Here is a 25,661-nt window from a genome sequence, read left to right on the forward strand (position 1 = left end):
GAAGCAGGAAGTCAAATGATTGACATACGAACGAGCCAATAGAAATGCAGTGAAGTTAGAAGGACCAATAGGATGACGAAGGGAGTGGTTCGTCAATTAACGCCAAATAGAGTCGCAGACTTTCTTACAACAAAAAGTTCAACAAAAGTTTTTTATTTTTTTAATTAAACATTTCAATGTATACACAGTTCATTCACGTTAACTGCACACAATACAAAACTCATAAATATGTCATTATGATAAGTGCAAAATATGTGTCCGACACATTATTATCAGCAGGTTAAGGCAGACTACAGTACATTTTTAAATGTGATAAACACAAGCTATATTCCCTGAGAACAGATAAGATTGAATGCAAAACAAGCTCCCTCCTGTGTATACGTGATGGTTTCTGCTTTTCGGCTTTGTAAGAGGAACAATCAATAGTTGTTCCCCTTCAACCTGCCAGGACACATGAGCTAATTCTACTAGAGAGATCCAGTTGTATTTTATTACTGCTTGACATTTTATCAAACCTGTATTGTTCGGTTACCTGGGAGATGCTGCTGGAGACAGCTAAAAAAAACAAACAATTCCTGACAAAGATGTTAAGCAGCAACGTGACTCAAGTTAAAAAGTGACAAACTCATAACTGGAAACGGAAAACATACCTATTGTTGAAAAGCAATATGAAAGGCTAGATGATACATAATGAGAACTAACTTTCTTCACTCGATTAACAGTGCATGTCAGAACTAAAAATATAAACATAATTAAAGTCAGAATACAGTACAGAGTTGGCTCCACCAGCAAATGATCCATGAGTTAAAACAAGCCTCATATCTTTTACTGCTCAGATACGGCCAGGTTTAAGACATTCAGTTCCAGTATTATTTTGGCATTAAGGCAGCTTTTCATCACTTCTTATGTGGTTGCCTGACCAGGTTTAATCCTAAAGTGTCACAGTTTCTTAAAAACGCCTTCCACAACTTCCTGATGTTGTTGGTTTAATGTTTTTTTTTTTTAGAACATTGGAGATGATTGGTCAGAGTTGACAAAGTATGTTGTGAGCTCTCCTTTGCCTTTCACATTGACCACACCGCGCAGGGTGACGCTATATCCCACACTCTCCACTAGTTGTGCAGTCTCCTCCGTCACCTGAGGAGAAAAATAAGACGGAGAAAGAAAAGGATGGATTATTATATTTTGAAGTTGAATTTCTTAACATATGCAATCTTTTTATTAATCTTACTAAGCTAATCAATAAAGTTTTACCTTACCTTACCTTACTTAAAGTAAGATTTGAAAAGAAAACCTCTTAAATTATAGACTAGAAAACAGAAAATTTACATCATATCACAGATATGTTAAAAAATGTTCAATTAGAATTAAAAATATGCAGCCGACACAATTATTCTACATTTAACATCAAATGCAGGAATCACTTCTCCTGGCCACTTGGTAGCACTGTCTTCCTTCCTTTTAAACTCAACCTGGTTCTGGGTTCCGTCTTCTGGTTATATTTATTTATCTCAGGCAGATGTTCCAAAATATGCTCAGAACCTTCTCCTGGTCTACACAATTCTAGGGTAAAGTTATGGGACAGGGCTGCCTGAGAGATGAAAGATCTAGTCAGACTTGGCCTGTTGAATATGGAACGGCTGCAGTGATGGTTCAGGTCTCAACTGGTGGCGGAAGGCCTGTGGTCCATTCCTCAGTTACGCAAAGACCTGCTGAAAGCTTGGCTTCTCCAGGGGTAAGCAAGCGCCCTTCTGGACCCTCGCTGTCCTCTACCTTGGACAGTTCTGTGGTCAGAGCCTCGGAAAGTGCACCAGCCACGTCCACCAACAGAATGTATGCGTCACAATGGAGCATGTTTTAACGCTGGTGCAAGGCTCAGCAGATCTGTCCAGAGTCTTGCTCCATAGCTTAGGTTCTGCTCTTTTTTCTGCAGACCTGGGTGGACGCAGGTAACGCTGCATCCACGTTAAATGTGTCAGCTTCGGGTATTGCAACCTTCAGCAGGGTTGCGAGGCCATTCAACTTGAAGCGTTGCAGCCTCTTCGGGTCTCTTGAGAGGAGTCTCAGCCGAAGAAATTTGTGTTGCTTCCTCTTAGTCCTCCTCCTTGATGTTATCTCCTTAACAAGACTGCAAGTTCACTCTCTCATGCAGTGCTGATCACAGAGGCACCCTGAATGCGTTCTTAGCTGTGCTCCACACGGTGGGTAGTTTATTTATTTTCTCCTTTCCATTTCCAAATTCCAAGAGAGCAGCATGTTTCTTCTGTATCTCACAGTTTAAAACAGGACAAACATAACCAATTGTTTGCTCAGTTGTTAAGTCACTGACCTGTATCTTATCCAGCACCCCTGTGCTGTCCATCCTGCTCGCCACATTCACAGAATTGCCCCAGATGTCATATTGAGGTTTATGAGCCCCAATGACTCCTGCGATCACCGGACCGTGATTGATTCCTGACAAATAAACAAGATGAAAATTGTATTTTCAGCATTTTTCATTCATCAGTTATTTTCACAAATTTGTATTAAAAAAAAAAGAGTTGCTAAGTAACACAATAGGCCTTTTCCTTGATTATCTTGAACTCCTATTGTGTTATCAGTTTTATCTTGCCCTTTAAAGTATATACTTTATTGAATATTGTTATGATTGTTTAAGCGCTTTGTGACCCTGGTCTGGAAAAGCACTATATAAATAAAAATTACTTACTTACAATCACAAATGTCAGTTTTGCACTGGCACTCAATTCTTTCATTGGATAACTGACATTAGCGGTTATATTTAAGTATATTTGCAGTTATCTGAAGCAATTTTACCAATGTTTTGGTTTGTCATTACGTTTTAGATTTTTTTTCACGCATGTTCTGGGAAATATTTCCATAGTGATACATTTTGTTAAGCGGTATAAAGTAGTTGTTAATCTTACCGATCCGTAGTTTAAAGTTGTTAAAGGAGTGTGTATTAATTGCCTCTAGTTTGTTCATCAGGGCAAGAGCAAACTCCACCATGGCACGGACGTGACAGTAGGACATGTCAACCTTCTGCAGGGGGCGCCACATAACAGGCAAGACAAATGGTTTGAATGAGAAAATAAAAACAAACTGTGTAAGAAGAATTCAGCAAGACATGTATAAATTTACCTTTTTCTCATCTGTCCCCGAGTGTGTCAGACCTGCTGCCGCCATATAGGTGCTCCCAATGGTCTTGATTTTCTCCACGCATGAAAATTTGGGCTTAGAAAGAAGCTGTGAGACACATTGGTGTAAGAAAGTGGGACATTATTCAAATTGTACAGTGAAGATTCTCAGGGGACTTCTTCCTCATACCTCGTCAAAGTCTGCAATTATCTCATTGAGGAAGCGCAGACACTCCAGACCGTCCCTGTTGGCGCTGCTCTCACTGTAAAACTCTTTGAACTGGGGCACCGAGGCGAACAGCACACACACACACTCATATGACTGGCTGTACAGGTCCTGGAGGAGGGGCCAACGAAAAATATTGTTATGTAATAGCTTTTAATAAAGGACAATCTAACAATAAAGTTTTCTTTTTACCTGATTGCAAATGGTTTTGCCTATGAAGAAAGAGACGACGTGCAGCGGGAGGACGTTTTGCAGCAGAAGCTTGTTGACATTCTCCATCGTCTCCATCTCCTCTCGCTCCGTGTGAAAGCAACGCTGCAACAGGAAGTCTACGCGGCAGCTTAACTCATCCTGGCGGAATATTGTTTGTTACGATTCCATTAAAACAGATGCACAACAAAAAAACGACAAACCTGTCGGGCGAGTATGAGGCAGACGATGTAAAAAATGACCAGCCACACTCCTGACATGATGTGAGGATCTTTGAGGATTCCTGGTCTGTCCATGAACACAAACACATTCAAGATACATGTATTTTCAAGACAATGACCTACATAAAAGCTTTCTTAAATGCCTAGAAGTTTAATCTAATATATCTGTAGGACTCACTTGGTGTCGTTGTACAGCGTGTGGACGAGGCAGTAGGACCGCGGTGCGTACACATAGAGAAAGAGGGCCAGGTAAACAACCACGGCCAGTGTGAGCAGCAGCGCCTTGACCGACATACAAATCTTGATGAACACGATCACGCCCAGCATGGCAAGCAGGCAACAATACAAGTAATACTGCATATGGGAGGAGAAGAAGAGCATCACTAAAAGTTTGAGAAGCTTATTTTCCGAAGACAATCTATTTTAGAACTCACAGGTACAGTGTAGAGCTTGAGACCCTGCAGCTCTTTCTTGTCAACTGTAGAGGTGCAGTTATTTCCTGGCAGGAAGAACTGAGGGAGAGCAAACATCACTTCAACAACACAAATTCATCCTAATTAGAAATTAACTTCATAGAAAACTTTTCCTTACAAAGTTGAGGATAGCCATCAAAAGTGTGATGAGTAAACACAAGCTGACAAAAAACACTCGTATTGCTGCATGTGTGGAGACACCGCTGGACAACCCTGATATCCACTGAATGCCCGAGGGCATTTTGGACTGCCATTTCTGAAATTAACATTAACAAATCTACATTTATATTGTGGAACGGCATTGTCTCTTTAAATCAGCTGACTGAGCTAATTCAAGCCATGTATTGTTGGTTAATCCTGACTGAACAAATACCTTCAAATATCCAGTGAAAGTGATCGACATAAGAAGCACCAGCACTGGAAATGTTACACCATAAGACACTGCCATCTCAAAGTTCCTGTGAGAGAAATGATAATTATGGAATTGTCAACATTTTCATTCCTTTTCTATGCATCAATTCAAATGATACATTGTATGTAGAGTACTTTTTTTTCACCCACTTCTCTGAAACGAGCATCTGGACCACGAAAAGAGTCACGAAGATCAACGCCAAGCAGCTCATGGAGTGGTGTAAGCCATTCACCTCTGAAAAGCGAAACTGAAACACACAACAAGAACCTTGTTAGATCAAGGGAAGGAAAACCAGGCTGATATTAACTTTTCAAATTGTAATGTTTAGCAACCTGTTTCTCCAGGTTGAAGTCATTGAACAGCAGAGTCAAACAGTTGAGCTTCTTTGCTCTTCGGCTAATGACACAGAAAATAGTTACAAATTTAATAAAGCAGTCATTTAATAAAGTAAATGACTGCTTTTTGTCAATTGTGATACTTACTAGGCTGGATTCACAGTGTCCAGTGACTTTCTAACACTGCTATTGACCACCAGGCTATGAAAAAACAAGATAATTGTCAATACCTTAGTAATATAAATATTATTAATCAACAAGTATTCCTATGATTGTTTAAAAATGTAAAAACTCACCGGCTGTCACAAAATGCTTTTTCCTGCAAAAGTCAAACAACAGTGATAAATAAAAAGTAATACTGATATTATAGGATGACTTGACAAAAAAACATCATTATCAAATCACTATGTAGAAAAGAACCATACATCATCAACTTTGGATTGAGTCACGACTCTTGGAGGGCGGACTTTCCTCTTGGAGCGTCTGGCATCAGGATTACTCAGGTCAGCAAACGGATGGATGGTTTGCCAGGACTGCAGGTACTGAGACATTCTGACAGACGCCCGCTGTCGGGTCTCGCTGACTGCAAGATCGCTTGTTGGTTTGGTTTTACGGGTGATATGGTCTGGCTTGTTAGGGTCAATCACCAGATAGGTTTTTCTCCCTTTAAGAAGAGAATCACGAGACCCCCCATCTGTTTCCTCCACCTGATATGAGCCATTCAAATGGTCCAGAGTCTCCTGTGTGATGTGGACCCGCCTGTTGAAAACATGTTGCATTTTATTGTTTTTCATAAATCCTGTTCTGGAGATTTATTGGCACTCATTGACTCAAACATATTTAAATTGTCAGGATGTCACTGACAATAGCAACTCAATTAAATGTAGGTAGTTCTCACCCTGGGAGACCTCCAGACTCCATGTGGTTGGCTAACGTCACGTCATGTGACCACACATCGTACTGCCATTTCTGCAGGCCAATAACCCCACAGAGCACATTTCCAGTGTGGACACCCACTCGCATGCTGATCTCCACTCCTGTTGCTTCTCTAAGTTTACTACAAAGAGAGAAACAGTCCAGTTAGAAAGACATTTAGTATCTTCTAAAAGTGACATTTTATGCCCAAAAACAACTACTGTATACAATAACAAAAACACTTGCATCAAATCCATTAAGTTCCAGTTGCAGAAGGACAAAATATTTGATCATAAACTAGCAAGTCTTTGATTGAACAAAACTGTGAAAGTTAAGTTCTGTACTTGGTTAATGATTTTAAATTTCTTTGTGAGATTTCAGATGACTCTAAAATCTCTAAATTAAGTTTATTCATCTAATAGTTTAACATGATAAAAAGAAGAGTATTTAGCATTTACACATAAATTTACCATGTGGAATTTAACCCTCAGGGGCAAGGTGACCCAAAGGTCACATTTGTTTTCAGGCCTTGACCCAGAGACAACACAAGGGTTAAGGAGTTTTTCTTTTTTAATCTCTGGTTGAATACAAGGTTTTATAACTGAAGCTACGTGCAGCATAGAATCTGCCGCAAAATCTACCCAATGCCGCACTTTAGACATTTCATGTGTAATATAACATAATAACTAAACTTACATTATATTTAGGGATTGTTTATAGCATTTGGGTGATTATAGTTAAAGATGGAGAATATACTGTACATCAGATGTCCCCAACTCAGGGCTCACTTTTAAGTATCAAAAACCTTTGCGCCCCACCTCCGACCCCATAAATACAAAGGCATTATAATGCGTTCTCAGAGCACTTTTGTTATTGAAAATTGAACATGAAGGATTGAAATCAATAAAAGAGAAACATACTAAAAGCTCTACAGTTACTAACACAGTATCTGTAACATGATGCAACACCTTCAGTATTAGACGCACGCACACACACTCGCACACAAACACACACACACTTACATCAATCGTGTCCATCAGCACCACACATATCATAAATGACAAGCAGAGGGCTGTCTGTAACAGGCTAATGAACAAATAATTCATAAAAAAAAGTGTATCTGAACCACCCACGACAGAGGACTGGATAGACATCATTTATGACATCTATAAGATGGAGAAGTTATCCTTTGCACTCCAAACAGATATGGACAAGTTCTACAGGATGTGGACCAAATGGACAGAATATGTAAAACCAACTAGAAGTGATTTCATTTAAGGAGATATGTCCTTTTATTTTCCATTTTGTCTGTTTAGATGCATTTATTGATTTTCTTTTTCTAACTCTTGAAAAATATATGTACTTTGTAAAGTAACAAGGTTGATGGGCAGGGGCGTTGTTAGGATCATGAGACATCGGGGGCTTAGCCCAGGGGCGAACATTGATTAAGGGAGGTCCGGGGGGGTTGTCCCAACCCCCCCGGAGAAAATTTTGCACGTCAGTTAGTTAAATGCATCAATCTGGTGCAGTAGAACAGTTAAAATTAAAATGTCAGTCCTCAAATGCCTGCTGATTGGATGCAGACCATTGGGTGTGGGTGAGTACATATACAGGGTACAGGCTGTGCCAACTATTCTCCCCTTATTGTGATAAAAAAAAAAATATATATATATATATATATATTGGCAGCTTTATCGAACAGTTTGTCTTTAATAAACATCCAAGAGACAAAAGGTACATTGGAATAGAACATTAAATGCAGTCTACATATTTGTGTTATCTCGTATATGCCTATGAAAAACAATGATTCAATTAACTGATTGATTCTCAAAGTCCTGCCTGACACTCAACATCAGTAAAACAACATGCATGTACTTTTAAAATAGAACAAATGGAAATCAGCCTGATATCATTGTTAATGGAGAAAAGATCCAGACTGCTTCACATTTTAAATATTTAGGAATAACTGTGGACTCACAGCTCTCCTTCAAGAAACATGTGAAGCAGGTGTGTAATAGGGTCAAATTCAATTTAAGGAATTATAGGAACATTAGGAACCACAACACTTGCTCCACTGTGAACACTTAACTAACAAACACTCATGGTACTGGACAAAAAGCCATTAAGATATCACTTGACCACTGTACAATAATTTTAAAGTAACAACCTCATGACCTTTGACAGTTTTGTGTTTCTTGCTGTTTTTGCAAATATGAAACCTACTTGTTTGCTAAGGCTTTGGAAAAGCAACAGTGCAATATGTTCTATTTTCTCTGGTGAGGAAGCAGCAGGGTGTGGCAACATAAGCCTATTACACATTTCCTCACTGCTCTCAACTTACTTTTCTTATTTTCTGGGGCTGCCCAAAAAAGTGACGAATGTCACTTCCACCTTTCCTCTTGCTCATGATGACACTAACTGTGAATGAAAGTTAACTGTTATTAAACTGCTTGAAATTATTTTATCATAATACAATTCAACATTAACTGACACTTTCCTGAAACTCCATGTGGAATTGACAAATATACTTTAATACACACTTAGATAGAGGGTTGTTTATCTATTCATTTATTACAATTTTGGCTTTGCTTAAAAATATAGTCTAATGCTTTTTACATTTACCCACACCAGTCAATTTCAATCTTATTTTATTTTAAAGTGAAAATTCCTAAATACTAGTAAATGATTTTGAACTACTGTTCTGCACCACAATTAGTTTTTGCTGTAACGCCTGGTGGTTAAAAACTGCATTGCATGTGTGATTTGTGTTTTTTGACCCTCCTGTGTTACCTTAGTTTAGTTTGATGCAACCAGCAAGAGAGCACAGCATGTCAGTTAATTCTCATCTTTCTTGTCCTGAGAGAGTCTCAGTCCCCGAGTATTTATGTTTAAAGGATCTAAATTACTTTTGTGGCATAGCAAGTATGTTTGTTAATTTTCTTAATGTTTAATTGTAGCTTAAATTCGGCGATGCTAATCGCGGCAGCATTGTACATTGAGAATGCATTGTAAGTTAGCATTGAAGCTAGCGGGACCTACAAGCCCTGTTCACAAACACACACACACACACACACAGCCTTTCATCACCCTCACACTCAATGAATTCCTGCTTGTCTTTGTTTTGTGTCTGTTTTCCTTTTTTTGTTGCATAAAATCTAGGCTAGCAGTAACATGTAGTAGACTAGCATGTAACTAAACCACACAACGGTGGTTGTCATGTCTCTCTACTTTTTTGTCTTTTACTTAATCAGTTGCTAAAAAAGAGAGCATCAGTCCTAGCTTATCTTGCCTTACCTGGCTTGGTTTGTTATAGCATCAGATACAGTATGGTATTTCACCGAAAATTAGCATACAACTTTCACAGCTTTCCTCACTTAGAGATGGTTGCTATGCCAACGCAATGTGGATATGCTGCCCGTTCTATGGACAGGGGAGAAACTGGAGCAATTCATCTAAATTTTCTAAAACATACTTGACTGCTTTGGAAAAACGTTTGCTTTATAATCAGCGAATGTTATCGCGGGGCTATAATTTTTTAACAAAAAAAAAAAAATAATAAAAAAAAGAAAAAAAAAAAAATCCGAAATTGATCCGGGGCTATTCCTAAAACATCCGGGGCTAAAGCCCCGGACGCCCAGGGCTAACGACGCCACTGTTGATGGGTATGCTCCCTGGGGTGTGTGTTTTCATTTTATTTTTATTATTTTTTTCATTATTATTATTATTTTTTTATTACTATTACTTTGTATTTCATATTTCTTTTCAATCTGTACTTTATACTTGTATGTACCATTTTGTTCTGAAAAAATGAAAATAAAACATTTAAAAAATAAAAGAAAAAAAAGAAATGTATCCTTCAACAATATAGAACTGCATTGCATTCTCATAAGATGCTAACCTAATGGCAGTGCACATATCCAGCCCCATCCGTACACAGTTTCTAGCATGAGATGGGATTGGGTCAGGAAGTCCAGAGACACAGTAGTAGCAGTCGCCCAGGATCTTAATGCGAAGACATCCATTTTTCTACAAAACATAAAAAGCAAGAAAATGTGAAGCACTCACTCTGCTCTACTCTCCTACTTAGTTTCGCAAATCGTTTACCTTTGCAATGTTGTCAAACCTGCCGAAGAGCTTGTTGAGCACAGCAACTAGCTCTTCAGGTGTGCAGGTGCTGGCGAGCTTGGTGAAGCCCACAATGTCGGCATACAGGATGCTGCAAAGACAAGCACATTGCTATTTTAAGAAGGCACAAAAATAACACTTGACTCATGCAGTTGAAAAGTCAATTAACAGAAACCTCTCACTGGAGGTTCCTAAACCACACTTTTAACCATGAAATGCAGAATGTTTTTATATGTTTTAATTATGCATTTGATTGTGAAATTAATCAAAAAACATACATCAGTATTCTAGCCTCACCTGACATCTTTATGTTTTCGAACGTAGAGACTGTGGAAGTTGTTAGTGTTCTGTTCGCTCTCTTTGTCACTCTGTGGTTCGGTCAGTCTCTTGATCACCTCTGTCTTCAGCTCCATGGCGATGTATCGTGGCAATATAGACAAGAGAAGCTGCTCCTGTATTGAAAGAAACAGAGAGAATGAACAACTGTATCAGTTAAATATTAAAATGTTTGGCTGTAATGGAAACAGCTATAGAACAGGCTTGTTTACACAGTGGCTCACGTTTCAGTTTGCATAAATAGTGACAGGCTGTTCAATAGTTGCTGGACGTCACACAAGTAAATATTTGATCTATTGACCTGAACACAACACAAGCTGTTCACCTCGCATTACTTTATTTACAGTGTCATTACATATAATGATTTCATGGTAAAACTTAATTTCTGTATGGATTAGTAAGTACATTTACAGCCACAAATATGATTTACCTAATTAATACACAAATAGTTGGTATATATACCAAACTATCTTCCAAATTATATCAGAACATTTTTATGGAAAAAAGATTTTACCTGTTGATATTTTTTTATTTCTTTCTGGGAGCGTATAGCGCTGAACTCCTCCCTTTTCTGATTTGAAACCCTGAGGTTGTGCTCCGTCATCCAGAGGTGGAAAAACCCAACACAGTTCACGCAGAAAAACAAGACAGCGTTAGCAACCAGCTGGAAAAAAAAGAGAAACATATTTATATATATTTTCAATATTTGAACAGTACATAAATATAGTGTACATCTTTAAAATGAAATTGTATATTATATCTTGTCCTATCAAAGTAAATGTGTGCCATCGGACTTTGAAAATGCATTTATAAAACTTTTTAGAGCATCGTTATCAGACTTTTATTTTGTAAACGATCAATTATTAAAAAAATGTTATTTTTTTCCCATTTATATACTTTTCCATGTATGACTAAATTTAGTGTAAAATGTATTGTGTAAAAACGTATTATACGTAAAAGATTAAATTAAAATTAAAATTCAACGCAAAGAATTTTTTTTAACATTGTATTTTTACATTTAAATCTGAATTGATTTCTACATAATTTTCCATGCATTGAGAAAGAAAACACAGTGCTTGAAATTTAGGTGTCTTTCAAAGTCAGAGTCTGGTTTTGATGCCGTAAGAAATCAACTTATATTCAAAGTCTGTTGGCACACCTTTACTTCCATATTATCTTTACCTGCACAGCCAAATCTGGTGTCTCTGGGCTGGTGACGGGGACATACACACTGATAATGATGACGTGTGATACACTAGTTCCAATCCCAACCATGAGCGCCCAGGCCACTGAGAGAGGCAGCACAGTGTACACACTAAGAGACAAGAACATGAAAAAAGCCACCTACAAGAAAAAAACACACCAAAAAGAGGGTTTATATTAGGTTTTTGTTGATTAAATCTGAGCATGTATTTGGTGATTCTTCTTACTTGTTCCCATGCTGTGACAGGTCCTCCAGTGAACACAAAGACAATTGCAGTGACGTAAAGTGTGCCCCAGACAAAAAGAGCCAACGCTCCTCCACAGCGCCTCACAGTTGCCAACCACGGTAAGCAGATGAGCAGCACCGCACTCAGACACAGGACAATACATACGATTGATAAAGCACCCACGTGGACGTAAATATCCTGAAATGGAGAGTTTTTTGTTTTTTTTTAATGTCTTCAAAGAAAACAGCAAAACAATACAGACAATTAAACCATGACACATTATACGTCTATGCTTGAACAAACACAGACTATTGGCCTCAATTGAAGGTGTGTCTGACCTGATTAGAACGACGATCTTGACTTAGTTTATTGCTCTTGTGTGTAATTGAGGATCAACTGTCAGTATTACACTTTAAATACATTTACAGGGTGCATTTCAAAACTGATATTTAAGTAGGATTTTCTTTTTTTCTTTTATAAAAACATGAATGTATCCGATCTTATATAAACTCTTGAAAAAGTTATTTATCACGTGCTACATATGTGTTTCCAACCACATTTCATCCACAAATAGTCCTTTAAATTTAACAGCCTCCACTACAAGACATTTCCTTTCCATGTAAAAACTTAAATGCACATTAACAGTCTTTGCAAGCTCATAAAAATAGTCTAAAGAAAAAGGGCGAGTGATTAATCTGTGATAGTTACATGGTTTTAGGTCTAATGACACACTGTAATAATGGTAAATGAAAAATATATGCATATACTGTATTTCATAATAATTCATCTTACGCTCTGAAATAAACTGAACACAGAACCATTCAATGGTCGTTGATATCAACATATGTAGCCATTGTGTGTTCAAATATAACATGACTTCAGCTCCACGTACAGACAGCAGGTGAGATCTGATCTTGTCACTTAAGATGTGTGCAGAGGTGCATCACACACGAGGTGTCAACTGACACACTCACGACTAATCATTGAAAGACTGACTTCCCTTATGTTGCTGAACTAGGTCAGGGCAATGTGTTTCCAGCCAGAATTTGTAATTGCTTACTCACGCAAATGGTAACCTTTCAAAGAACTTCGGAAACAAATGAACTTCATGAAGGTATTTGTCAGTAGATAATCTATTAACTATGATACTTTGAATGGAGCTTCAACAAGTACAAGCCAATTTACTGTAACATGTCCTAATCTGTCAATAATTTGTCAACTATCTCCACATGACAGCCTTGTTTCCATTAAAGATAAAACACATAAAAACAAAAGCTGTAGCTGGTCAGTAAAGGAACAACACACCAGTTTGGTTCATAAAGGGCAACTCATGTAAAAACCCAACTTTCCATTGAAGCAACTTAAACTACAGTATATGATGAAAAACATCTATCCACAGCATCAGTTGTGTGCGTCTATGTCATTGCATCTGTGTTTGTTAGGCAGCCTCTTATCAATGTCTTCATCAGAGATAAGACAGGCCAACAGTAAACAATCTGAAAAGGTTTATCTAGAGGTTTAAAAAATGTTTTTCCATTCCTCTTTTTTGGATTTAAAATGTAACATTGTTTTATCAGTAAGTAAGTTAGTAAGTAATTAATAGTTATTTGTAAAGCGCTTTTCTAGACCAGGGTCACAAAGTGCTTGAACAATGAAAACAATACACATTTAAAAATACCTAAAACTTAAAAAAAAAAAACATCAGAAAAAGGTTTCTGATCAGTCCTGCTGTTTATTCTTCTCCCATGTCTCTTGGGTCTATTCCAGAACTTCCAAAGTAAAATTTTGTACATTCCATAACTTACCCTTCCTGTAGCAGGAATCAGCACAATGATGGCCACGCAGAAGGCCAATGACAGAACCAGTCCTGACAGCATCGCCGGGGTCTCCTCCACACATCTCAGAAAAGCTCTGTGGACCGCCTGACAGCAGCAGCAGACTCCTTCAACCGCACTGTGTCCGGACTTGATGCTTTGCCAATCTTCATCCTCGTCATCGCTTTGCCAGCTGTTAATGGACTCCCTGGGTCTAGACTGCCGCCTTACATCTGTATTGGTTTGGTACGGGATGCTGCGCGTTCCTTGCTTATCGTCAGAGAATATATTTGCGCATTTGTCTGTGTCTGAAATATCCTCTGTTTTATTATCACGAGAACTTCCCTTCATGCTACTGGAATCGTCCACAGAGAGGTCAATGCTGGAATCACTGCTGGTGAAATTGGGACTTGGTTTAATAATTTTGTAGAGCCAGTCACTTTTTTCTTGTGAGCAGCTATCTTTGTCTTTTTGAAGTCCAGATTTTAACCTGGTTAGAACATGATCATCATCCTCCACACATTGACTGTTGTCCATGTAAGTGTCAGGCGTCAGAACAGTTTTTCCATCCTTAAACTCCAGAGAATCCTGCAAAGCGGTGGGTCTAATCACTTCTGCAGGTTGCTTGAGATGTTTCATCTCCAGTTCCTCTCCTTCACTGTTCCTCTCATTGATGCACTCATTTCCATTGTCCAGCTGTGAAGGATCCTTCAAAGATTCGTCAGTCTTTTCCAACTCACTTTCAGATTTGTCTGACATTGTGGCTTAATGTAACTGATCCAAGTTGTTTTTTCTGGTCAGTGGCTGGTCAGTGGCTGGTCAGCTTTGAGTCACGATGTGTTTAAACATCCGACCATGAAAGCATTTGACCTTTTTAAAATCTTGACTCATTTCAGAAAAAGTCAAGCAGTTACATTTGTTAGCAATTTCTTAGGGATCAGACAGATTCTAAAGATGAAGGACGACTTCAGTTGTCTTCGAGGTCAGTTAATGTCCCACATCGATGATATGTTGTGTGACATCCACAAACCACAGTCGAGGTTCTCTCTTTCCTACAACAAAGAAAAGAGAAGTTACTAAACAAATACAGAAAATAACAATCAACCACAGGTTCCTTAAAAAGTGACCATTGGTATATTTATAGAAGAGAAAATAATCAGGACATAGTGTGATGCAGGGTTTTAATTCCATGTAATGCCAAACTTCTTTGATTCACTTCCCTGTTATGCATAAAAACGTGTTTGTCAAGTTTCAGCAACACACTCATTCATAACACAGTGTACAGGTGTGTACTGGAATGACAGCGACGCACCCTTGTACCTTGATTTTCCCTTTTCTTGTGTTGTCTCTTGACCTTTTAAGCATCTATTTTACTGGGTATTGAATTGATTGTTCAAGCGCTTTGTGACCCTGGTCTATAAAAGCGCTACAAAAATATTACTTCCTTAATGTTTTACCAGAAGTTTACCATATTTTCGTAAATTCTAATTTATTCCCAACTAACTTTAAATACAGGTCTGAGTTGAATGGCTCGTCTATAATCGACATTCGATTAATGTCTTTACTTTGAGTACGTACCCTGTAAGTACTAGCTCACTTTAACAACTACCTGTTTTAAAGGGTTTCAGACACAATCATCAATTATTCAACAGGAAATACTCAGAAAGATTGTGTTTTTCTCATGTGTAAAAAAACCCTACATATTCCATTGTTTTTCCATACACTAAATTACATGCATATAATGTTAACTTCAGCTATGTGGGCTTAAAAGAAGAGTTGTTTTGTGACACGATAAGCAGATGTAAAACAGCACAATTGAGATCAGTGAAGCAGATGTGTTTGAGTTCAATGTGTGGATATTCTTTGAGGAGGAAGCAGATTGAATTATGAAGAGGAAAGTGGCCCTATTTGAACTATATTGTCAGGAGGTGTTGAGGACAGTGGGTCAGACGGGGATGGAGCTCAGTTTCCTTCACTCAAGTGTAATTCATGAATGTAAATCAAAACAGAAGTTATCCAATATAGGAGGATTTATCTGAGGTTTAAGTATTGGCAAATGGCTGTTCATCCCTTATGTATATTCTCTGGGAGTTAATCTTAGGGATGACATTAATATAATGGACCAGAATTAAATGTTGTTACATTCTTTACATAAAAATATAAAGAAACATAAATTGACTTCATATTAAGGAGCTTAACAATGTTCACATAGGAGGTTTTTTTGTTATCTTAATATGTTTTCATTTATTGATAGTAAAGCTTTTACGAATATATTTCTTTTAATGAGGTGTGTCTACATTAATTTCCACAAGGACATCTTTAATTGATCAAGTTTTCTATTTGTATATCTTGTTGTTTATTTCAATTTAAAAACATGACAATAAAGTACGTGTTAGCCAAACGCTAAAGCTAGTTTTCTTTTATAGCGATGACGTTTAAAGTGACTTCTCTCACCTCATTACTGCACCTTGTTGCGTCTTTCTTCAGCCGACTTCTCTCTCCATATTCCCAATAACAACAGCAGGTATTTACCTTCTATTGAGGGTCAAGAAAACGCTAAGAAAATAAATGAAATTATCTCCGACCGTAAAGTTTGTTCTCTGGTCCAGCGCGCGTGCGGTCGTGTGTGACTGACATCGCCGCGCGATCAAGGTGTGGGAAGCTGCGCTCCCGCGCATGCGCTGTCTCATCAAGCCCAGCTATGCAAATACAATGAAGTAAACAGAGGAGACGGTGGACGACGGGTCCGGGGTCAAGGGTCAATTTCATGTCTTCAGGAGTCGATCTGGTCTGGAATTGGATTTTTACTAGACATGACAAGACATGCAAAGGAACACGAACGAGTGGCCTCACAATATTGCTAAAATAGGTAAAACCTGTTTGATCAGAACTCAGAAGATGTAAAAACTACACTTAGTTTTATACATTTTTTACCTTCTGTTCAAATCTTTTGAAAGGATTTTAGAGCTCAAAACGTAATTCAAAATAGCTGTTATGTTTCCTGATTGACAGATTGGCTATATATGCTTTTATTGATTTGACACCAGGTTTACATGAACATACTCCCACTCCCCTGTCCCCTGGTGAGGTGGGCTGCTGTTCATCCTCTTCTGCTTAGGAGCCTGAGTAGTATTTCGGCTGTTTCTAGAACTTCTGGGGTGAGAGGTTTACCTTTTCCAGTCATCTGTTGGAGCCTCTCCTCCAGTGCAGGGGGTCACTGTTCCCGGTGCTACAATCAGCACCAGCACAACTGTTGCCTTCAACTTACAGGCTTTCTTTGAGTCCCTATGATTCCTTATATTGTAGGAACATTATAAGAAACCTATTTATTATTTCAGTTTTGGTATCACATAGATTAGAGACGTAATGCATATTTGTTTCCATAGCTCTATATCATTGCTGATCTATTTCATTCTTTATTCAAGCAGTTAAATAATTGCATCACTCACAAGCTCTGAGTGTTTGTTGGCTATATATTGTTGGCGGTCTCGCCTACACTTAATACAAAACTTTGTGACCCGCTCTAGTAGAAAAACTCACATTTCCCCGATCCTAAAAACGCTGCATTGGGTGCCATTTTTTTTAGGATCAACTTTAAAATTCTGGTTCTTACTTTCAGATCTATTCATGGTCAGGCTCCTCCTTACATCAGTGATCGGATCCAACCTTACACCCCAGCTCGGGCTCCGAGGTCTGTGGATCAGAATCTACTGATGGTTCTGCACTCACGCTTCAGGACCAGAGGAGATAAATCCTTCCAGGCTGTTGCTTTGGAACGATCTTCCTCTCCCTCTGTGTTTGATGGATCTACTGACTCCTTCAAGAAACATCTTAAGACTTTCTTATTTGTGCAGGCTTTTTCCTAGTCTTCTGGGACTGTTTGTCTTATGTCTTGGCCTATTAGAGTTTTTAAATCTATATTTATTTTTAACTGTGTATTGCTTTTGATTGAAGCTCTCTGTTCTAGAAAGGCGCTTTAAAAATATCTGTTACTTACTTACCTTCTCACAGACATGTATATGTTTGTCTGATTTAACACCACTCTTGCTCAACACCATCAAATAGGTGTAAAATAGTCGTCAGTCTTTTTGTCCCGGCTCATGTTTCAATCTTTACAAACGAGGCTTCTTTTATTGGCGCGTTAACATTGTCTAATTTTGCTGGTCAAGCAACTTTACAACATGGACAAACACAGCAGGGCACAGTGAGAGATAAAATCTATGTTTAGTCCACATAGTAAATGTTCTTGTGCCCTCTCAGCTTCAGGTGTGTGTGCAGCTTACTGCTTATGTATATGAGAAAATGATCATGCATTCAATGTATCTTCTCGTATGAGTGTGGCAGCAAGTATTAATACTATCCTGATCGGACTAGTTTTGACTGCACAGAACTGCTATTGCACTTCACAGAACAGATCAAACGTTTGTTTGGCTAATTACCTACCTTTTGTTTTCTCATGTGTGAGTCAGAGCACAAATTCCAAAAGTCTCACAATGTTTTAAAATAGACACCATGCATGTTTTTTATTGTTGTGGTTCAACCAGATAAACGTCCTTTACAAAAATAGGAAAGCTATAATTACATACCTGGAGTAAGGAAATTGATTCCTATTTGTAGTTAATAAATCCTCTTGAACGGGTCACTTTGCTTAAACGTTAACTTTGTAAATTGGTTTTGTGTCGTCACCTGTTACACAATTCCAATGTGCACAGTTATTAGACAATTAAACAGACCAGAAATTATTAAATTTGGAATTTGACATCACAGTTGTTTGTAATAACAAATTACTAACACATTTATTAACTTAACTCCCAAAATTGGTAAGGGATCCGCTAGCTTTCTTTTGCATTGTGGACCAGTTTTGAGGTCAACATTATGTTGACAGACCAACCTTCAGATAAAAAGAGTAAATAAATTAAATTGTATTTTATTTTTTTAAACTTGGCAAGAGTCACAAGCTTATGTTACTTCGGAGGAAATGCCTTAAAAAAAACAAAAAAAAACAAAACACATTTCAGATAGTAATAATGAATGGAAGAGAAATAATATATTTTTTATTAATTTTTGTGCGTCTATTTGTTTTGCGCGTCTCTCGGCTCCCCCTGAAGTAAAGAAGAGCTAAAATCCTGATATTTCATTCGTTTTTATATTGGATTTAACCATTGACCATTATTTTTGCTGATAATACATTTGCCAGCTTGATGAGATTCTTAATGGTCCAAAGCATTAATTTGCCAAATACATTTTTAGCCCCAACATGAAGACCTTTACTTTGTCATCACACATAACTGGAAATAAGGAGGGAGAAAATGCAACTTATCTCCACATTTTATTGAAGGATTCAGGTTAATCTCATTTCATTTCAGAGACAACGTCATAGCCAATGTGGAGCTGAAGATCAGGTCTGATGGAAAAAGGAGACTTTAGTTCTTTACTGTTCAAAGAAACCGAAAACAAGGTCATCATATCAACAAAAAAGTTCTTACAAGCTTCAGTGCTTCCTGACAAGCCTCCTGACTCTCACTTTATTCAAGGTGAACTGGTTATCCTCGTCAGATTCAGAGCTCTGCTTGCCTTAAAGTAAGATAAAAACAAAAATACATTTGTAACTTAATGGAATTTACTTTAAAAAACAGTTATATTTGCATCATCAAGACCAAAAACATATATTTTTCCTCTGCATTGTCATTTCTCAGATTTGTATTCATATGATTTATTAGCTGCGGTTGACAATACATTTGGTACAAGCGTGATCATTTGATGTCAAATGTATTTAAATAACTCGTTCTGATGTAAAGTTAGAGACTCACCTCGAGTAGCAGTTGCCTGCAGTGCACTCATTGCAGCCAGCAAGGCGAAGAACAGAAACCAAATAGGAATCCTCATTTTCTAGAATGAAAATTAGAAAATGAATAATGAACAAAAGAAATCCTTGATTAAAAAAAGTGCATGAGATGACGATGAGCTCACCGATGAATTTTCAGATGCTCCTGGGACAGAGTCAGAGTCTGAATATGTCCCATTTGGATGACATGCATCTATATAAGTACGTGCCCATACGGAGTGTTTGTTCTGTTGTGTATACACCCTGTAGCAGAGCCATTATCAGTCAAAAATATTTGGCATTTAGCATGAGTAAATATAACAAGGTGAGAAAATTAAACAGACGATTAACAGCAATTAAGATCCAGTCGCATTTAATGTTTACGTTTTTTATCTTTCTTGAGTTATTTTAATTATCAAGTTTTTGCTTAGCATGAGTCATATTACATCACTTTGATAGCATTAGTTACATTTCAAATTTTGCTAAGGTTATGTTTCATTTTTGCACATTAACTTCATTAAAAATCTCATTTTTCAACCGCCATTACTACATTCTTGCACGATTTGCAAATATAAAATGTTGCTGTGATTGTTTGAGAGGTCTCAAGACTTTTTCAAGGAATTCTAATGGACAATTCAGATTTATCCCACTGTTGAATTTTGTATTCTGTATTGGATTTAATCCAATAGAAAACACCATATCTTCACCCTAATAAGGATTTTGAAGTCTTTACAAACTTTGTGTGATTCTTTGTGGGACCATCTGCGTTCTCAGATTTTGGGAACAGAAATAGTGAATATGACTTTTATATATCAATTTATGCAATGGACTTTGTTCAGTATTTTTTTTTTATTTTATTTTTTTTAGAATCCCTTATTAGTCCCGCGAGGGGAAATTCAGCCATTCACACATTTGTTGTACTTAATACATCCAGGATGAAGAAAGTTAAACGAACTACAGATCTTATTTGGATTTTTGCAGATGATATGTTCCTGCTTTCTACAATGAATGATGCATCTGATCCTGCTGACCTTTCTGATTTGAGGATGCACAACCAACCAATATCCCAAATGTTTTAGATACCTTGGAGGTCAAAACATTTGAAAGCATAAACTTGACTGGAGTATTATTTATTTTAATTGTTCCTGATAATATTAAAAAGGAAACATATGCTAATTGTGTTGATTTTGTTTTTCCAAAATATATAGATTCTCATGCAAAGTCCTCGTTCATTACCATGGTGGACTCCCCTTGCTGACTCAGCACTTAACATCATGTTTACAACATCCTCTTGTCGCTTTTCACTTCCATCCTCACCAATCTGGACATCGATGTCCTTCTAGTGAGAAGCTTCCTGGACCCACAAACTCCAGATTCTCCTTGTGCTTTCTCTGGATAATTTAAGAGGTTGAAATCCACGACTAACCACTGAAGATGTACTACACATTGACCAATGCTGCGATGCATTTTTCTTTAAGGGATGGTAGATGAGAGGTCAATGGACTGTCTCTCAATCATTTTGCTCTCCCCTTTTATTTTGAGAGTTTCTTTGTTGTGATTAAAAGGCTATCACAAACGTCATTATACAGACTGACCAAACTTCACTGGTGTCCAACGTTTTGACAACAAAATGGTGTCAGAAGTGGGATGATAACATAAGACTTTCAGGAAGAACTGAACCCTTCTATGAAAGACAGTGGTCGTCATGACATTATGGTTGGAAGACTTCAAGAGACCCATGTTGGAATTTTAAACCCATGCACTGACAGTGATACAGTTAAGCTCCTTGTTGTCAAGGTCTGTATGCATGGTTTTCTAAATGTAGTCCAGAATCAAAGGCAGTGTTGGGACAAAGATTGATCATGATAATGAACAATGTAGACAATTTATACTTTATAGTTGAATCTAAAAACGACCTTAATCTGTGATGGTAGACTGGGTGCTTTAAAAAATGGTTTAAGTTATGATCAGAAAATGTGAAGACAAATTAAAAGCATAAATAAATGGTATGTATATTTTAAGTAAGTGTACTTTGAGATGAGTCATCAAATGACAGGAAATGTCAACAGAATGTTAACAAGACGATCTATTATGATCTTCAAAGTCTTCCAGCATGTATAACATGAGAGCTGCAGTTCCTCTCCTGAATGAATGGTTAGCATGAAAACACATCCTCAGGGGTGTTTGACATGAAACTGTCGTTGTTCATGTATTTAGTAATCGCACCTGCCGGCTGTTTGAGTGGAATGACACAATGTCATTCAAGTGACTTGTTCTTTTAACAAACACAGGTGTTTGAACAAAAGTTGCATTTATTTTTCCCTCCCAGAGGCTTTTAGATTTAAATCTTCTCTTATAATTCCACTTCTTTCATGTTAGTTCTCCACGACTGTGAAGGCAACATCATATAAGGTAAGGTAAGGTAAAACTTTATTGATCCCTCAGGATGTCTCCTTTGGGAAATTGTTTTTTTTCCAATAGCAATACATACAGCAATTTTTTATAAAAAATCAAAAATAAATCAAAATAAAATAAGAACAAGAGAAATAAAGAGAAAGAACACAATTACACAATCTAAGTCTAAAGATAAAGATAAAGAACATAGATCAAAGAAAAATAAAAAAGACAAAGGATACAAAGACTAACATGGAACAGAACATCCAGATACTTTTACTCCACTCCTGCGCCCAGACTCAGAATTGTACAATTTAATAGCCCGAGGAATGAATGAGTCCTTAAGTCTATTTGTTTTGCACCTGGGTAGGAGCATTCGTGCACCATACACTATACACAATATGCTGTTGTTAAGCACAGACAGTAATGAGATAATCTATGATCTTGACTCGACAATTTACATTTAACGATCTTTATCTTTAGCCAAAGCCAAATAAGTTAGATTTAAAGAAGAAACATTTTGTTTTAAGATAAGTATATATGTACAAATCCCATGTTTGATTGTTTTTTTATTTAGTTCCTTGTTTATTTTTATTGACTAATGACTGGCTGATTATCTTAAGTGTAAATTGACAATTAGTATCTTAGATTGTCAACTCATATGTATGTGTGTCACTCCAGATTTAAACAAAAACAAAATTTTGACCCAAATAAAACACTCTGAACATGAAACTAAATCTCTAAATTTAGGAAAATGATGTCACAGCACAATCTGAATTTTATAATCCATGCGTTTGTGTGTTGTTGTTTAGACTATTGTTATAGTTTAGTTTTGTGTTCAAACAAGACGGAGCTGTCTCGCCTGCAGTTAATACAAAAATGTGCAGCGAGAATTCTGACCCGCTCTAGTAGAAGAACTCACATTTCCTTAAAACTCTTCACTGGCTGCCAGTTTATTTCAGGATCAATTTAAAAATTCTGGTTCTTACTTTCAGAGCTATTCATGGTCAAGCTCCTCCTTACATCACTGATCTGATCCAACCTATCCCAGCTCGGGCTCTGAGGTCCGTGGATCAGAATCTGCTGATGGTTCAGGACCAGAGGAGAGAAATCCTTTCAGGCTGTTGCTCCTAAGCTTTGGAACGATCTTCCTCTCCCTCTAAGTTTGATGATCTACTGACTCCTTAAAGAAACATCTTAAGACATTTTTATTTGTGCAGGCTTTTCCCTGATTTTCTGTGACTCTTGTGTCTTGGCCTTTTCAATTTTCGTTGTATATTGTTTGTGTGGAAAGGCGCTTTACAAATAACCTTAACATTACTTTAAATTCCTTTTTCAGAACTCTTTGACCACAAGACACAGTACTAAGCATCTTCTGCAACAACAACAAAATAATCTCCATTATACTATTAACATTATTCATCATGATCATTAACCACATCTAAGGTTAATTAAAAATGGATTTGTTTACAGTACTGGCAACTCTAAAAGTCAGATTCAAAGACCTATCTTTATTTCCCTGCATCTCCTGAAACACATAACTAAAATAAATTCAAATACTCAGCGTTGCTTATACACAGGACAAGATCTGTATTCGCAAATTGTGAAAGAGCGACCTCCTGTGGATATAAACTCTTCTTGACAAGTCTCGTTTAGGTTTTAATACTTCTAAGCATCGAGACAGTTGTGAACTGGACTCAAGGTAAACGTTTTAAGTGTAAACAACTAAATGTAAACATACATCTAATTATCCAAACAAAAGTAAATTGTGCAGAGAAATAAAAAACAACTCTCCCGTAAACTTGTTAATTTATCCTTAATGCACTAAAACTTTAGTTTTCAGAGAATAAAGTTGGGTTGTTTGGTACTGGTCAGATCAGAGCCGGCCATAGCCAGTATGAGGTGTATTAGTATAAGTGTTTTACATTTATGTTAACTGACAACGCAATAAATTACACTTTAATTTTGTTTTTACATTTTCAAAGAATTGTGCAAAGTTGTGCAAAATGTGCGATCTCATGCAACGAAACGAAATCAAACGACAACTATATAATTTAAGTAATGAACAGTTTTACTTAAACTATTTATTTATTTTTTAAACAATGAGCAAAGTTAAAAATAGCCCTTCTAAACCTTCCTTTATTTTCTGGTAACATTTTCATTTATAAAATCAATCGTCACAACGAATGTCATGTCCAACTTTGTACTGTAGGTGGCGCTAATGTGTGCGCTGAGTCTATCCTGTGCCATGGCAGAGTTTTCAAGTAGTTTTCATATCAATTTGAGTTCGAAAAGAAAAACAACTAATGTTGACAAAGACGGCTCTGCAGGTTCATGTTTGTGTAACTGATTCTCACAAATAAAGTAAGCTTACCAAAAATAAATGTGTAAAACTGGAAATATTTCCCCCAGTAGGTGTCATTGATCGTTCTGTTTACTGTGAAACACGATGGTAATATTATATTAATATTGTTTCCTGAAGATCTATAATGTAATACAACACTGTGAGCGGTTCCATTGATAATATTGCTCCTACTGTCCTTGGAAATAGAATATTTATGATATGAACACATGAAAAAAAAGATGATCATTATGCTCATGTAAGTAAGTAAGTACTATATATTTGTATAGCGCTTTACTAGACCGGGGTCACAAGGCACTTAAACAATAAAAAAAATACCCAATAAAATATATACTTAAAAGGTCAAGACAACACCAAGACCAACAAAGGAGTCTCAGAGAATCAATATCTTAATCTTATATCAATCTTCATCACCTAGTTAAGCACATATTATATATTACATTTGGTTAACTCAGCCTCACACCTCACACTCTGACCTTCATCTACCATCATCTTTTTAAACATTTGACACATCACTCAAGAAGTCATTTTCAAGAGCTCCAGGAGTTTGACTTTAATGTTAGTTCAAGAACAAAGGAAGGTATTGATTCATGCTGATTTATTGAGAAGGTGCACAACAGTGTTGTATTCTGTAGTGTTGTAAAAACAAATAGCAGGAGAACTTCACTGTGCTTCAGTCACGTGTTTATTTATTCATCTCTTCTTCACCACAATACCTCCATTATATACACAGACTTCAATGTAGGCTTTGGTTGCGCCACCTTTTGGTTGTTAATTATATTACACAATACAACAAGATGATGCAGAGGTGAATATCCTTTCAGGAGGTCTGTGGACAAAGAGAAAAATCCTCTCACTACAAAGACCATGATGGTTGTCGATCTACAGCAACAAGGTATAATACAGTCACAGCAGGAACACATCAGCAGCTTATTTAGTAAGTTCTGGTCAACTTTTTGTGTTGCATTTGTGCTTTAAATAGTGTTTTTTTACTCTCACATTTAACTTGGGTTTCAAAACAGAATTCAATTCAATTCAGCAGGAGACAGTTGTAGATAATCTTACGTGGAATCACTTGGATGAGACTCAGTCATGGAAATAAATGTTGTCAGCGGCTGGTTGACAGTAAAGAGATTTGTCCAAGGCAGCAGCCAGTGAGTCTGCACCTACATATTGTCCTGCTGCATAGCAGGCTGGAACCAGAGGGTTTGAAATGAAGTGAGATGTGGAACATTTAGATGTATGAAATACATGGACACACTCTTGTGTTTCAGTCACTCACCTGCACCATTGATCTCATTTAGAGCCTTCGCTTCACAGGAGACCACCAAAAGAGCAACAACCAGGAAGACAGTTGAGATCCTCATTTTCTAGAAGACAGAAACCTTCTTCAAATGATGCTGATGTCAGCACAGAGACATTGAACTCACCGTCAGAGTCCAGCAGGTGA

At 37.2% G+C, this 25,661-nt stretch overlaps 1 protein-coding gene and 1 long non-coding RNA gene across 2 annotated transcripts; both read right to left on the minus strand.

Annotated features, from left to right (window-relative positions):
• Positions 1–144: 144 nt before the first annotated feature.
• Positions 145–16,263, minus strand: LOC148082370 (adenylate cyclase type 4). The gene is made up of 25 exons (XM_087789539.1): positions 16,086–16,263; positions 13,623–14,683; positions 11,818–12,015; positions 11,570–11,731; positions 10,902–11,051; positions 10,349–10,503; positions 10,031–10,142; positions 9,825–9,952; positions 5,910–6,068; positions 5,437–5,770; positions 5,308–5,330; positions 5,159–5,212; positions 5,009–5,072; positions 4,826–4,923; positions 4,638–4,722; positions 4,383–4,520; positions 4,226–4,303; positions 3,970–4,145; positions 3,774–3,858; positions 3,553–3,711; positions 3,325–3,471; positions 3,139–3,243; positions 2,925–3,039; positions 2,330–2,454; positions 145–1,137 (listed from the first exon to the last, which is right to left on the minus strand). Exons 2-25 carry the CDS (start codon positions 14,388–14,390, stop codon positions 1,003–1,005), a joined length of 3,753 nt encoding a protein of 1,250 aa, XP_087645665.1. The 5' UTR covers positions 14,391–14,683; positions 16,086–16,263; the 3' UTR covers positions 145–1,002.
• Positions 16,264–19,164: 2,901 nt separating this feature from the next.
• Positions 19,165–19,718, minus strand: LOC148082371 (uncharacterized). The gene is made up of 3 exons (XR_015710839.1): positions 19,602–19,718; positions 19,442–19,520; positions 19,165–19,205 (listed from the first exon to the last, which is right to left on the minus strand). It is a non-coding gene; the product is annotated as an uncharacterized LOC148082371 (long non-coding RNA).
• Positions 19,719–25,661: the final 5,943 nt, after the last annotated feature.

Source organism: Callionymus lyra, chromosome 4 (assembly GCF_982586985.1).
Source record: "Callionymus lyra chromosome 4, fCalLyr1.hap1.1, whole genome shotgun sequence".
NCBI classification, from domain to species: domain Eukaryota; kingdom Metazoa; phylum Chordata; class Actinopteri; order Syngnathiformes; family Callionymidae; genus Callionymus; species Callionymus lyra.